Here is a 15,922-nt window from a genome sequence, read left to right on the forward strand (position 1 = left end):
ATTTTTGATAGCAGATATTTAGCAGAGATTATAATGGAACTTCATCACAACTGAAAAATTTGGGCGAACGGAGGTTATAGCAAATGTTTTTTTTGTGGTGCACTTCATGGAACAAGTAGCACTAGTGCGCTACATATATAAAATCACCAGGGTTGCATACATAACTTCATGCATAATAACCATACCAAAACAATGCATGCATAGTAAACACATATACAATTGACATGCATGCATAACAATATATAATTATCCCATCCAATCCAAGTGTTTAAACTTGGAAGCTCTAATACCACCTATTTGCAGGAAAAACCTCCCTAAGGTCAGGGTTGACAATCAAGAAGAAGCATACATTTAAGCAATAAAACTATGAAAACTACTAAATCTGGGTTTGTGAAGAGTACCCAGAGGTCCTACGTTTAATGTCAATCCCTTAGGGTCCAAACCCTCTGCTTCCTCCAAAGTGATCAGACCTGCAACAAAATTCAAATAAGCATATACATAGCAAGTAGCTCAAAGAATGTGCATAATAAACATGTTAAGGTCATCAAGAATAAATATATAAAGCATGATATATTAGACATGAATGATTAAAAACATGAGATCATAAAATTTCAGGAACAAGCCAGAGCTTCTTTATTGATATCATCAAATAGGAGTGGAAGAATACAACCTGTTTAGACCACAGCACTAACAAAACCTTCCTATGGATCCATCCAGCCCAAGCCTCAAATATCACCTCTCAACATGTGCAAAAAGATGTCATATAATAATATATGAACATCTCTGCGAGGAAACAAGGGTTTCCTATGACTGGGAGTGTAAGAGGCACAGGGAAAATCAGACTTGATCTAGGGACAGAGGGACTATAATTTTGATATCTTGTCTCCTTCTATGATTTAGGACTTCCCATGAGGTGTATAAATACCACTAGAAATCAGTTGATTCAGTTAGGTCACGGGCTCCTGTAGGTGGGCTTTCGGTGAAACCCGTAAACCCCACTTGAGAAATAGGAAATATTTTATTTTTTCATATTTTAAATTATGTATGCGGGTTTGGTATTATGGTACCCACATGTACACATGCTTTTATAAGGGCAGATTCACGTACATAACTTAAAAAGTTATTTTTCAGTAAGTGATCAAGTATGAATGGGAAAGGATAGCCCAAGGCCATATAAGGGCATCATAACTACAGGAGTGTTGAATGATACTATAACAGATGCCCCCTAATATATGAGGTCAGAAGGGGTACATGATGGCCGAAATATATTAAGTACAAAGAGAGATCATTTGAGAACCTGAGAGGAAATCACCATATTCCAACCCTCTGAATACCTATAGAAGGAATCAGAAATAAGACTCAATTCTGAGGCAGGAATACCCATGCTTAGAGATAGTAAAGCATGTATGTTGATCAAGTACAAAGCAGATCCATCATGTATACATAAGTGTACAAAGAAGACTAGAGAATACATAGTGGATTGTCTGATCATAGCCGCAAAGGAACATAGTGGAGCTATGTCTCAATATCACATATATAAAAATTTATCAGTGATGCTCGAATAATGTCTAATCACTAATGTTGCATAATTGATCCTCATAATAGTACCATGTCATATAGTTGAAATAGTGGTACTACATAAAACTCAAGTGTCAACATATAGAATGTTGCTAAAGTGAACTGCAACATATAAGGGTGGATGGTAGCACTGGCAAAAAACTGAAAGGACTGATAAGCAAACCAAGATGCTGACAAAACCCGAGGTCTTCACCGACCACAGCTGGTATTTTTTTACACTATGGGAATAAATGAGTTGAAGTCGACCATGTGAGAACTCATTTGATTATCGGTCATTGATGTATACCATTAATAAACACGAGGCAACTCACCGATAATGGTGATGAGAGTCAAGGTACCCTAGTACAATCTAACGAGTGTGAATAAATGCATTGAAGTCAAAAACTTGATAGAATCTATCAATCAGGAGACATTTATGTATTCTCACCATCGATAGTGAAGGAGTCTGCCATTAATGATTGCAAACCATAAGGTACTAAAAAAGGACTCTAGATCTTATTACCAAAGCAATGAGTTGGATTCGATGGGAAAAGATATGCTGGAAGGAAGGAATTAAGGCATCCCACATCAACCAGCGTGGGTGTAACATGCAGGCCAATAATTTGGAAGAACTTGGATGAAAAGAGATGAAGTAACCATTCCAAATTACGTTTCTAGCATACACAAGATGTGGCTAGTGAACGAAAGAAATCCTTTGAGCCAACCAATCATGAAAGTTGACACAGAAACGAGGAATCCACCAATAGGGTCAAATGGAAACTAAGGTACTGCACGAATCCCAATGTGTGATAATGTAAGCTAACTTCAAACACAAGGGAAACCACTCAGTCAAAGACCCATGATACTGATCGATGTTGAGCACAGGGTCACCTATCAATGATGTAAATAGGGCTAGGGTGCGTATCTAGGCCTACTCTCAGAGAAATTTTTCGGAGTCGATAAGAGCAGACCCACTAGCAAGAAGTTAATGAAGACCTTCTTAACCAGCATGAGCAAAGGACCAAATAATTGATGTGATAATGAAGATACCTTTGACAAACCAGGTATGGTTGAATGAAAATGAGTCCAGAGATGCCACAGAATGGCCGACACAGGTTAAATTCCCTTGAAAAAAAGCACGACTCATATGTGACTATATGGCAACATCAAATAAATTTATATAATTTTGCTATGCAAGAGGCATCAACAAAATCTCCATATGATTGAAAGAGATAACCAACCGGAGGAGGATTGACTCAATAATAAGGTTATGGCTCTCTTAAAGTAAAACTAAGTCCCATCCCAAATGGAGGAAAGACTTATTTTGAGTGCTTTGTTCAAGGGCGACATAACTGACTCTTGTTGCCATCAAATATGGAAGTAAATGTCCCGTTCTCACTCTTTTTGGAATATATAATTTTTTTTTGTCTTTTTCATATTTAAAGCTTGAAAAGGAACAAAAGAATGCCTATAGTGCAGTGGAAAGAATGAGTGTCAAAAAATGGATTCTCTAGATCCTGGGGCTGGAACATTCCTATGCTCAATGCAAGGTGGAAAAATTGGTCATTGACACTCAAAGGAATGTTCTTTCACAGATGAAAGGTGGCAAGTCGCAGAGGCTAATGAATGCATGTTTTTGAATTTGCAGAAAGGCCATGGTAAAAAATGGCTTATACACGAGTCCAAATGAAGTCAAGTTAAGGCCAAAAGGGTACAAGTAGTCAATATGAAATTTAGCAATACAACTTAAAACATGGGAGCCTCTAGGTTATAAAGCCATAAAAATAGTGAAGAAGAAGAGAAATGAGGCTTCATCGCAAAGTCATGGTAGGACTAAAGAGGAATCCCAAGCCTAAGAACTTCTTGCAGCATGGGAAACATATGCTAGCAAGGATCTAACTAGGAAGCCCATGTAAGGAATGGCTCTACCATTATGTTACGATTTTATAAGACGACGAGTGAAAGTGGTTGAAAACCGCAACATAATGGGGTTGACCCTATGGAAAAATATCGCAGTATGAGGTTAAAGTGGATAATGCAGCAGAAAGTGATATATCCTAACCTATATGCCAGTAATGAAAATGATACTTGCCATGATAGGTCTGCGATCATGGAGTTGAAGTGTTGAAAAAATGTCTCAAATTCTTCACTTACCCTGAAAAACAACCTTCCCCAACATTTCAAGCCAAAAATTAAAAGTTCATGAAATAATAAAAAATTAAAAAAATATGAACTTTATAAAAGTGGGTTTTTAAAATTTCATTATAAAAAGACATTTCAACTCACCACAATTCATTTTGACTTGCAAGTGTTGAGAGTTTGAGAGCTTGGGAGAAAAATTTGGGCAACCACATTCCACGATTTTCTCAACCCATTCGTCAACCAAAGGCTTCCAAGTAATTCTAAACTCAACTTGTCATCTTTTCATGCATTTTGAATAAATTCAAGTGATTTTTCATTGTAGGGATTTTTAATTTAAATTTTGCTTCTGTGTGTACATGGGTCGACCCTTTGAAAATCGCATGTAGAAAGCCCTACACGTGAGTTTCAAAGGAAAATCTGTGTGTACACGCGAATGTCATTTAGAAAAGTCGCATACACACAAACAGATTTGAAAAACTCAAATTCTAATGGATCAAAATTCTTCAAATTGAAAGATGTCAATTGTTTTGAATGAGAGGGGGCATAGTGAAGTTGATACTGCAGTTTTAGGAGATCAACGAGCTTTGAATGCATTAAGAAAATATGCATTGCTTAAATTTTATATGTTGTCAAACATGAAAACCTAAACTCGGATGCTAGAAATATTTGTCCATTACTAGGACCTAGACCAAGAGGTCTTTATGATATATCAAATGCCTTTGGAAATAGATGTAGAAGATATTTACTTCATTACATGGATTTCCCGAAAAGGGGATGCAGTTGATCTAAAAGAGAGGGCCCGAGGAGGCCTAAATGTCTCTGATTACATAGACATCTACTGCACAGAGGGAACATACAAGGTCAGATCTCAAATTTTGATCAAGAATGTGAGAAGCTTGCCAATCAAGATCATTCTCTTTAACATTGTTAGAGTGGTAGGCTTGGCAACTCTACACCAGGCCTCTCGACCAACCATGTTCTTGGCAGTAGAGTGCCTTCATCCAAAAGTATTTGATTGGTGCACATGCCTCCTCACTAATATGAAAAATCAACTAACTTCAATGAGATGAGGGAAAAAATTAATTTCATCTATGGTAGCATAATTTTCTCCTTCTTCTTTGAGATAGTACTATCAATCTGACCCAGAGTGTCTACCACCATCAACATTCTTAGAGATCTAAGGATGGCTATGTGGTCAGATCTTATCGGGCGACTAGGAGGGGGCAAGGTCATCCGAGCAGAATTCGATGATGAGTTATTCCTTTGGTGGGAGGAAAAAATCATATCTATAGATGATTATCCCTATGCAGGCATAGACTACCAAGAGGACCCATATCTATCCCTTCCCGAAGGCACTGCATGGGGTGAGATGGGTAAAATTTTAGATTTTATGTTACTTGATTATTTTTTTTAATATGATATTTAAGAAGTAAAAAAATCTTTTTTCTTGAAACAAAAATCTTACAAGATTATTTTATCATGATACATATGTTAGACTAGTGAGACCTAAGGATCTGCCTAGGCATAGGTGTCGTGTGAGGGACACGAAGAGAGCAACAGTTGAGACCGAGAGAGTCTTACATACAGTGCAAAGGAACTTGGAGGGTTTAACTCGCCAGGTTCCAATGGTAGTTATAGAGGATCTCCCTGAGGCCATTCAAAGGCGGGTGGTAGGAGTACCATGAGAGTGGGTGCAGCTCTTTCAATGAGTGGAAAATGCCATCGTCTTCTTTCATGACGCTCATCTAGGGTAGGGCCCACAAACTTAGATTTTAGATGACTGATCTTTTATGGACATGATCAGGCTTAAGCCCTAATTTTGTAGGACATTTGTCCACATTTTGTAATATTTTGAACATATTATTCCTATCTATATACAGACAGTTTCTTGATGGTTTGATCATATATACAGATTATTTCATGGTATTTTTATTTTAATGTGATGAATGATTAATATGCCAATCTAATGCTTGATTAGCTATAGAATCAACAAATGAATTTTCTGATCGTGGAATATGAATGAAAGTAATAAAATTAAATGATCTTTGTAATAATATCACACGATATATGTTATTTAGTTGAGACACCACTAGTTGTGAATCCAAATAAACTATTAACAATTCAACACCAGAAGATATTGCTTCAGATAGTAAATTAATAATAGCATTGTATTCAACCATATTATTAGATGTAGGACTTATACATGTGCCTCTTGTGACTAAAAATTGACTAGATGGATGGTATATTACCCAAGAGGTGGAAGCTAAGTTCCGAGTATGTCTACTAGCACCATCAGAAAATCCCAGATACACCAGATCACCCATTGACACTTGCCAAAGCAGACCAAAATACCACCATCACCACGAGACCCATAAATAGAAATAAACAACTATGTACAATATTTACAAAACAAAGCAAATTCTAGGCAATAGCCTAGGCATAATACTTCTTAATATAGAGCCCATTTATGGGCTCCGACAACACATTTCCATCAAAGTCAACCAACTCATAGGCACCTTTCTTCAAGACCTTTCTAATGATGAATGGACCATACCACATAGGTTTGAACTTGCCTGCCCCCAAGGTGTCTTTATTTTGGTCATAGACAAAGACAAGGTCACCTTAATAGAAAACCATAGGATGCACAGTCTTGTCATATTGATTTTTTACTCTTTTTATGAACCTCATTTATTATGGTTTCATCTCGACGCTACTCATCAAGATGTTCCAAATGAATAAGGTGTTCTTCAAGACTAGATGTGTCTAGAAGAATTTCAACTACTAATTTAAGAGATGGAATCTCACATTCTACAGGGAAGATTGATTCCAAACCGTAAACTAGTTGAAAAGGAGTAAAACCCATGGCGGTCTTAACCGACATCCGGTATGCCCAAAGTGTAGGATATAGCATGATGTGCTAGTTGGATCTAGCTTTATTGATTGTCCTTTGTAGGATAGTTTTGAGGGTTTCATTCACATCTTCAACTTGACCATTAACTTGAGGATAGTACGGAGATGAATGATTTACTGAAATCCCAATTTCAAAGCCAACTCAGACATCATCTTATTCTGGAAATCACTGCCATGGTCAGTGAAAATATCCTTTGGAATACCGAAATGATAAATGACTTGGTTGAAAAGGAAAAGAGTTGTTGTCTCACCATCATTTTTGAAAGTAGGCATAGCTTCAGCCCACTTCGTAAAGTAGTTCACTGTTACGATAATGTACATGTGACCCTTCGTTGAAGTCGAGTGAAAATCGTAAAATCAATACCCTACTTTGTGAATGAATTGACAGTGATGACAGGGAAAGTGAAGCTGGATGAACACGCATTTTCCGTGTATATATTTGACAAGGATGGCACTTTTTGACCACTTTCATGCAATCTTTAAAAATTGAGGGCCAAAAATAACCTACATGCAATATTTTTTGAGTTGTAGCAAGCCCAAATAGATGACCTCCATTAGATCCATTGTGGCAATCATTAAGAATAGACTCAATTTCTTCTACAGTGAAATAACATCTAAGGAGTGAATCAATCCCGCGATAATACAAAGTGTCACCGATAATAATATAATTTTTAGCTAGGTGACACAATTTTTTGCGTTCATCCTTCGAAAAAGCCAAAGGAAACTTTGAAGTCTAGAGATATACTATGATGTCTCCATACCAAGGATCTTGTGAAGAAATGAGGAAGAGATGTTCATCAGGAAATGACTCTTCATAAACAACATCTTCTTCACAAGGCAACTCTGAGATCAATTATGTGAATACTAAATATTTTTTGGACTTGGCTGACATGAATTCGAGATCGAATTCCTGTAATATGACAATCCATTTATTATATTTCCCCCCAATCACTTGCCTACTAAGGACAAACTGAAATGGGTTGACATCAGCCAACACAAAATTATTTCTAAGCAGAATATAATGACGAAGCCGCTGGACAGTGTGAACTGCTGCCAAAGCTAATTTCTCTAAAGGAGAATACTGAAGTTCAAGACCAACTAAGCCTCAGCTCATATAGTAAATCACATGCTCTCTAAGAGCATGGTCTTCCATGAATCATAACTATCCCAATGTTAGAGAAAGATTTCGGCGAAAATCACATGGAATCTCATTTGTCGACGCGTTTCGAACCAACTAGTGTGGTTCATCGTCAGGACAAGTTGAAGAAACAAATCTAGCTCATCATGCTAAATATTCTGAGCGAAGCCTCCAACAGCTAACATCTCTAATGGCTAGTTTGACTTAAGGACATGGGTCAAAATTATTATAATATTTTAATTTGTAAAAATAAATAAATTAAGGTAAATGGTACGAGACCTAATAATTAAAAACTATAAGTTAATTAATAATTAGTCAAAAAATGAATTATCTTTCACTTTCTAATTTATAAATTCTATTTAACTAAAATAATAGTTCAAATGAAAGGAGAGTAAGTACTTCCGCATAATCTTTACGGATCCGAACGATGGCTGTGGAGACCGAGCGGAGAGCGAGTGGAGGGATCGGAGGTCACGAGAACGAATCCCGGGCCCTCAAAGAAACCCATCTCAGGAGCGTAAGAAAGCGGCCCTGGGGGAGATTCGCAGTGGAGATCAGAGATCCATGGAGGAAATTTCGAGTGTGGCCCGGCACATTCGACACAGCCGAGGAGGCAGCCCGTGCATACGATGATGCCGCTAGGGTCTTGCGCGGCGTAAAAGTGAAGACCTATTTCGCTCTTGCCACTGACGACAGGGCCTCTGCTGCGCTCGCTCGGACGCGCAACCCCCGGTGGATTCGAACGCTGCACCCTCAGCAGCAGGGGCCTCAAGATCTCAAGGCCACGGCTCTGGCTCTATTTCCTTCCGTGCCAACATTGGAATCAAGCAAGAGAGAGAAGGAAAATGCATCATCCGCATGGTCTTTGTATGGATCTGAGGCAATCACTTGTTCTCCGAAACGCAGTCTCAGCTTCAGATTTGACAAAGATCTGCCAGATCTGGTCATCCAGAAGGCAGAAAAGCCCGCGCTCTGGCCATATCCAGAGATCTGCATGGGGTCAAGGCCCTCATCTGACTCCTTTCAGATCCAAATTTCTCAGCCTTCAGGCAGAACCATCATGCAGTGGGTTCGCCCTTCAGATCTGGTACAGGAACTCAAACTGAATCTAGAGCGCAGAATGGGGATCCCATCTAGCCTTCTGCGACTTCTCTTTCAAGGTAAACAACTTGAAAACCCTCTTTCCCTCTCTGCTTACAGCATTTCCAAGAACAGCTCGGTGGTGGTGACCCTTCGTTTGAGAGGAGGTGCAGCAGAACAATCTTCCTCTACTCGGCCTTTCTCATATAAGGACGCAGTTCACTCTGAGAACCCCAAACCCCTGGAAGCCCTTAAATCTAAGGCCTTCTTGGTTGACAAAATTGAAGAAGTTCCCTCTGTTGAACTCATACATGAAGATCTGGCTTCCCATCTTCAAGAATTTGCAGAAAGAGCAATCATTTGCAGATTTAATGGATTGTGGCCGCAATCTCAGGATCTCTATGCATGGATCCATGCAAACTGCACACATCATTGTAAGATCTTTTTTTGTTCGAAAGGTTATTTCATTGTTCTATTTGATAACAATAAGCACTATGAAAAGGCCTTAGCAGAGGGCCCTTGGTTCATGGGAACTGCAGGGCTATTCTTGACTCCCTGGTTCCCAAATTTTGATCCAGCTACTGCAGTCATTACCAAGACACCGGTATGGATTCAGCTTCCAAACTTACCTGCCCACCTATGGAGTACTCGTGTCTTCAGAGCTATAGGAGACACCTTGGGCAGCTTCATCAGTGGAGATTTTTGGCGGGAATCCAAAGGTCTCTACTCATATGCAAGAATATGTGTGGAGTTAGACCTGAGCAAAGGTCTTCCAGAACAAATCAATCTCAAGATAAATGACTTTGTCTGGACCGAGACACTGGATTACGAGAATACTGCTTTTCGGTGCCGCCATTGCCACCAATCTGGGCATTTGCAGAATACTTGCCCATCTCACCCGGCAAAAAAGAACAAGGCCAACGTCTCCAAGCCCAAGTCCAAACGATGGGCTCCCTTCTCTCCTCCTCCGGTCGTGGATTCTGATTCCTCCAGCTCTGAAGATGAAGATAGCGATGAAGAATTGAATCAGGCCCCTCATTTCGTGGCCCCTTCCACCGATGGCCTGGCGCCTTCCTCTGATTTAGCCATTGCTCAGAAACATGTCCTTTTGTCCTCCTCCTCAGATTCAGAAAAAGAGGGCTCCCCTTTGGAGGACCCCAATCTTCAAGTTGTAATCGCCCATCCACCCCAAAATGGTTGGGTTGAAGTTAAAAAAGGAAAGGGAAAAAGCTTTGTGTTGAAGCCTCTACCCTTTCAGGGTAGCATTCATTGCTTCTTTAAGCTTTTAGTGACTAGTTGCAGCTCCTTGCTTGCTTAACTCCTTCCCCGGAACCGAGGTTGATAGTCCTATCATTTCCGGTTGCCGGTATCCTGCATCTCTGGAATGTATCCTCTTGTACAATATTTTACTGCTTAATAGAATTAGTCTTAATCGAGAAAAAAAAAAAAAAAATTAGTCAAAAAATGACCTTGAAAGGCCTAAAAATATAAATAATATTATTTAAAAGTATTAAGAATAAAAGGTAATAAAGAAAATCAAAGTTAATAGTTGAAAATTATAATTTAATTAACAATTAAAAGGAAAATTAGTTAATTAAATGACCTATATTCGGCATGAGACCTAATAAATAAAAAAATTTGTAAGTTAATTAATAATTTAAAAAGGAAAATGGTTAAATGAAGAAAATATAATCTTATTTAAAAGTATTATTAAAATTGTAAGTTAATAATAAAAGGTAATAAAGAGAATCAGGTTAATAAAAATTATAAGTTAGTTAATAATTTAAAAGGAAAATTATTAAATTAAATGACCTTGTAATAAAGGATGGAGTAATATATAAATTGATTTTTATATAAAAGTATTATTAAAAATGTATAAAATGTAATTAAGCTATAAGAAGGACCTTAAATGGAAAATTAGTTAATCAAATGACCTTATAATAAAGGAAAAGTTAAATGTATAGAGTAATGTATAAATTAATTTTATTTAAAAATATTATAAAAATTGTGTGTTAATTAATAAAAGGTAATAAAGAAAATCAAAGGATGATATGATAGATCGGAAATTAGTTAAAAATATAAGCAGTAAAGAATTAGAAAGGAAAATTAGTTATATGGAGGCCCTTAAATAAATTAATCAATATAAAAATAATAGGAATTAAAATGGAAAAATAGGCATAAAGGACCTTGAAATATCAGAAGAAATAGGGTGCTATACACACGATTAAAAACTAATAAATAAATAACCAAAAAAATAAATCAATAAATCAATAAATAAATCAATAAAAATAATAATAATAATAAAATAAATAAATAAGTGAAAATAAAGATAAAAGACACCAAAAACCAAAGAGGACGAAAAACGACTAGGAAGAGAGGGCTGGGACCCAACACCTACTGACTTTCCAACCATCCTCTCTATTGAGATTGCTTGGTCTCTTTTCGATCTCAAGCGCTTCCCTGAATTTTCGATGATGGAAATGCGAAACCTTAGCAATAACACTGGCTTCTTCAATACAAACATGATGATTGGTTTTCTCAGCATGTTCAGCCAAAGCAGAAGACTTAGATCTCCTATGCTTCAGATCCGCTGCGTGCTCGCTGATCCTCTGATTAATGGAACGACCAGTATCCCCAATATATGGGGTCCCACAGGAACAAGGGATCATATAAACACCCTTCATATCTTTAGGGTCGATGGGATCCTTCACCGATCTGAGGGACGAACGAATGGTGTTCAGGGGCCTAAAGGACACAGGGATACTATGTCTCCTGAGAATCCTACCAATTCTATCAGTGGTCCCTTGAACATAAGGAAGATGGACACCAGGAACACGATCTTTTGGTTCTCTTTTCGCCAGAAAATTCTTGGAAGCTTTAAGGAAAGCCCTATGACCCATGTATCTACTGTAACCATTCTCCACAAAGACATCCAGCAGATGGGATTTTTCCTTCTCAAAGCTCTTCTTGTTCGAGATCCTCAGGGCCCGAGTAGCAAGGGTACCAAGGAAACCCATCTTTTGAGCGGGGAAATGGTGGGAACTGGCATGAAGATACTGCTCCGTATGAGTTTTCTTTCGAAAAAATTGATGGGCGAGGGAACCATCATCATTCCTAGAAATAAGAATATCAAGGAAAGGAATTCGTCCCTCAACTTCCTGCTCCTTAGTGAACTTAATGGCTGAGGACTGCTTGTTAAGATGATCAAAGAAGAGATCAAGCTCATCCTGGCCATGAGACCAGATGACATTGGTGTCATCCACATACCTCTTCCATAGTTTAGGAAGGAGTCAGGAAGAGTTCAGAGCCTTGGACTCAAAATCTTCCATAAACAGATTAGCAACAACAGGGGAAAGGGGGGATCCCATTGCAACCCCACATGTTTGCTCGAAGAACTCCCCTTCAAAACTGAAGAAGGTGGAAGTGAGACAGATCTCAACCAACCTAGCCGTTGATTTTCCACAGTAAGATATAAGAGAAAATCATTGCTATAACTGAGTGGAATCAAAAGAGGAGCAGAGGTTAATGCCTTTTTCAAAGCATCGAAGGAGCATTGAACAAAATCGTCCCAAAAAAATGGGACTCCTTTCTTTAGTAATCACATAAATCCTTTTGTAATCTCAACGTAATTTACGATAAATATCCTTAATAAATTGGCTTTACCTTGGAGACTTTGAATTTGGCGAACTGTTGACAGGGGAGGCAACTGAATTATTGCCTCAACCTTGAAGGAATCAACATGTCCCTTCATTTGATAAAATGAATCCCAATAACTGATTGGATGTGATAACGAAAATGCATTTATTAGGATTGAACCAAACCTTATAGTAATGACATCATCCAAAAACCAAATGAAGGTGATGTGGATGATCAATTCTCTTTCGAGAACAACCAGCTAGGTCATCCATATATGCTTCTATAATGTGCTTGATGTCGTGGAAAGAATAAGACATGGACCATTGAAAAGTCGCTCCAGCGTTTTTAAGGCCAAAAGGCATCTTTTTGTATGCAAATGTACCCCAAGGGAAAATAAATGTTTTCTTGTGTTGATCTTTAGGACGGATAATTATTTAATTATATCCTGAAAAACCATCCATGAACGAGAACACCTCATTTCCAGCACACTCATCAATGATCTAGTCGATAAACGGAGTGGGAAAGTTATCTTTAAGACAATCCTTATTAAAATCCCTAAGTGAATGCATACCTAGATCGTTCCTTGCTTTTTATCAACAGGGACTGGATTCAAGACTCATTCAGTTAACAGAATGGGGTATATGAAACTCACCTTAAGCATCTTTTCAACCTCATCTTTAATAGTTGTTTCTTTCCTAGTATTTACTGTTTAAATCTTTTACTGTACATGCTTATCGTTTTCATAAGTATTGATCTCATGTTGAACTATTGATGGATTGATTCTATACATTTCCTCATAAGACCAAGCAAACACATATCAAAATTATTTAAAGAGGCCAGTATAAATCTTGATTTATTTGGGGTAACATGTAGCTCTAATGAAGATATTTTCGATAATATTGGGATTCCTAGAGATGTTCACCAGAATAGTTTCCGAAATATTGGACATATTACCTTCGGCAAAAATTTGTGTTGGGGCCAAAGGATTTAAGATTTTTTGAACACTTCCAGTTGAAGAAGGACCAAAAAAATTTGACTCAACTTGATGCAAGTCAGGGAGAAAATATGACCAATGATGCAAATCATCCCACGATATTTCTACACCAATCATTGCTTCTAGGATTTCCTCTTCAAATGGTAAGACTATGTCAAGGTAGTCCATAGCTGAAGTAGAGTCAAGAGTCCAGACCGAAGCCACATCACCATCCAAATCCTTTGATGGGAGAGGAATGGGATCGAAATCTGCAGAATTCACTATAGATTGGTACGTGATTTCCGCTGCAGATATAGGGTATGCCATTCCACCCACTTTCCCTTCCTCTAATGTGGCAGTAAAGGGGGTAAGGGCCAAGGATCAGAAAAATAATGAGTTCTTAAGGGACCTTTTAGAGGTGTGACCATGGAGGATGAAATAACATTAACATGAGAAATAGGAGAAGGAAGATCAAAAGTACCCATCAATGAGGAATACATTCCAACTCCCAAATTATCCACATGTTGCTTGGTATTCTTCACCAAGGGACAGTAGAATTAGAAGATGCATTGGGATCGTTAGGAGAATAAGACATTTTATCAATCATAACAATTCTCCCTTTGTGGCGGAATCATAGGACATAAAACAATGATGATACAATAGCATCCTGTAGTATACCTAGGGGGGATAGTATGGGGTACAGAGGGAGGTACCCAAGGGAATAATGTAATAATGGGATGGGCCATAGTTATAAGGTAAGCCTGTGGTATTAGATATATGGTATTGAGAGAACCATGGTAATGAGCCATTGTATTGTATGTATGAATAATATATAGAGGTTAGAGACTCCACATTGAGAGATGTCAAGGATTATTGTATCGGCAAGCATGTGGCTTGTGGAGTGTTCTCTTTCCTTAAGGAGTGATTGTATGATGTTACCCTACCTCAAGGGTTTGATCAATAGAATCATTTTCATGTTATATTATTGGATCAATCTTGTTCTGGGTATATTTTCCATTTTCATATATTTGCAGGTTAGATCTATTACAAGTGGTACCAAAGCACTTTCTTGGGGAAGGGGAGAGATATTTTTTTTTTTGTAGGAATTTTTTGGGGCGGCGAGTTTGCAGATCAGATTTGAAATTTCTAGTGTAAAATTTTTAGAATCTAACTGCATATCTGGATTCTTTGCAAAAAAATACCCAATTTAAAAAAATAAAACGGCCAAATCGGAGTCTGGATAAGAGAGATATCGTTGACTTAAAAATCAGTTGTGTTGCAGAAATGTTTTGATGAAAATTCATGGACGACAGATCTCCAGTTAATTTTTATCATTTTTGTGGGTAATTTTGAGAAACTAATTGCAGATCTGAGATCCTCTTGAAAAATTACCCAATTTCAAAAAAAAAATCAGTCGAATTGGAGTCCGGATGAGGGAGATATCGTTGATTTAAAATCAACTCTTTTTTCAGAAATTTTTGTGATAGCGAGACAGTTGCAACGCAAATCTGAAATTCCAATGCCTAGATCGGGATTTCTATCACATGAGAAGATGTATAATGGATGTTCCATTTCCGAAAATAGGTCATAATAAGGATTTTGAGCAATGTTGACCGAATTGTGGCCATAGTTATAACATAAGCTTGTGGTATTAGATATATATGGTATTGAGAGAACCATGGTAATGACCCATGATATTGTATGTATGAATCATATATAGAGGCTAGAGACTCAACATTGAGAGATGTCAAGGATTATTGTATTGGCAAACATATGGCTTGTGGAGTGTTATGCTTCCTTAAGGAGTGATTGTATGGTGTTACCCTACCTCAAGGGTTTGATATTAATAAAAATCTGAAGTTTATCTATTTTTCTCTTATATTGGCTCTTGGGTTTAATTGCAGTTATTGGGTATATTTGGATCATTTCATATAATTGCAAATCAGATCTATTACAAGTGGTATCGGAGCACTTTCTCGGGCAAGCAAAGAAATATTTTTTTATTTTTTCAGGTCTTTTTTGGGTGGCAAGTTTGCATATCAGGTTTGAAACTTTTGGTGTAAAATTTGTAGAATCTAATTGTAGATCTAGATTCTTTGCTTAAAAAAAAAAAAAAAACTGGCCAAATCAGAGTCCAGATAAAGGAGATATCGATGATTTAAAAATCAGTTGTGTTGCAGAAATGTTTTGACGAAAATTCATTGACGGCAGATATCCAGCTGATTTTTGTCATTTTTGTGGTGAATTTTGAGAAACTAATTGCAAATCTGAGATCCTCTTGAAAAATTACCCAATTTCAAAAAACAAATTGGTCGAATCGGAGTCCGGATGAGGGAGATATCGCTGATTTAAAATCAGCTCCTTTTTCATAAATTTTTGTGACGGTGCAATAGTTGCAATGCAAATCTAGAATTTTAGTGCCTAGATTGGAATTTCTATCACATGGGAAGATGTAGAATGGTTGTTCATTTCCGAAAACAAGTCAT

General features: G+C 37.6%; 1 protein-coding gene across 1 annotated transcript in view; it reads left to right on the forward strand.

The window, feature by feature from the left end:
• Nucleotides 1–8,174: 8,174 nt before the first annotated feature.
• LOC149180384 (ethylene-responsive transcription factor 4-like) overlaps nucleotides 8,175–15,922 on the forward strand; it is a 31,148-nt gene continuing 23,400 nt past the window's right edge. The window contains exon 1 of the mRNA XM_089413865.1: nucleotides 8,175–8,746. Coding sequence (XP_089269991.1) covers nucleotides 8,175–8,746 — 572 coding nt within the window. The remainder of the gene's footprint in view (nucleotides 8,747–15,922) is intronic.

The sequence above is a fragment of the Pinus tabuliformis genome, chromosome 3_2, assembly GCF_031772625.1.
Source record: "Pinus tabuliformis cultivar Carrire ecotype Pingquan chromosome 3_2, CPIR1, whole genome shotgun sequence".
NCBI lineage: Eukaryota > Viridiplantae > Streptophyta > Pinopsida > Pinales > Pinaceae > Pinus > Pinus tabuliformis.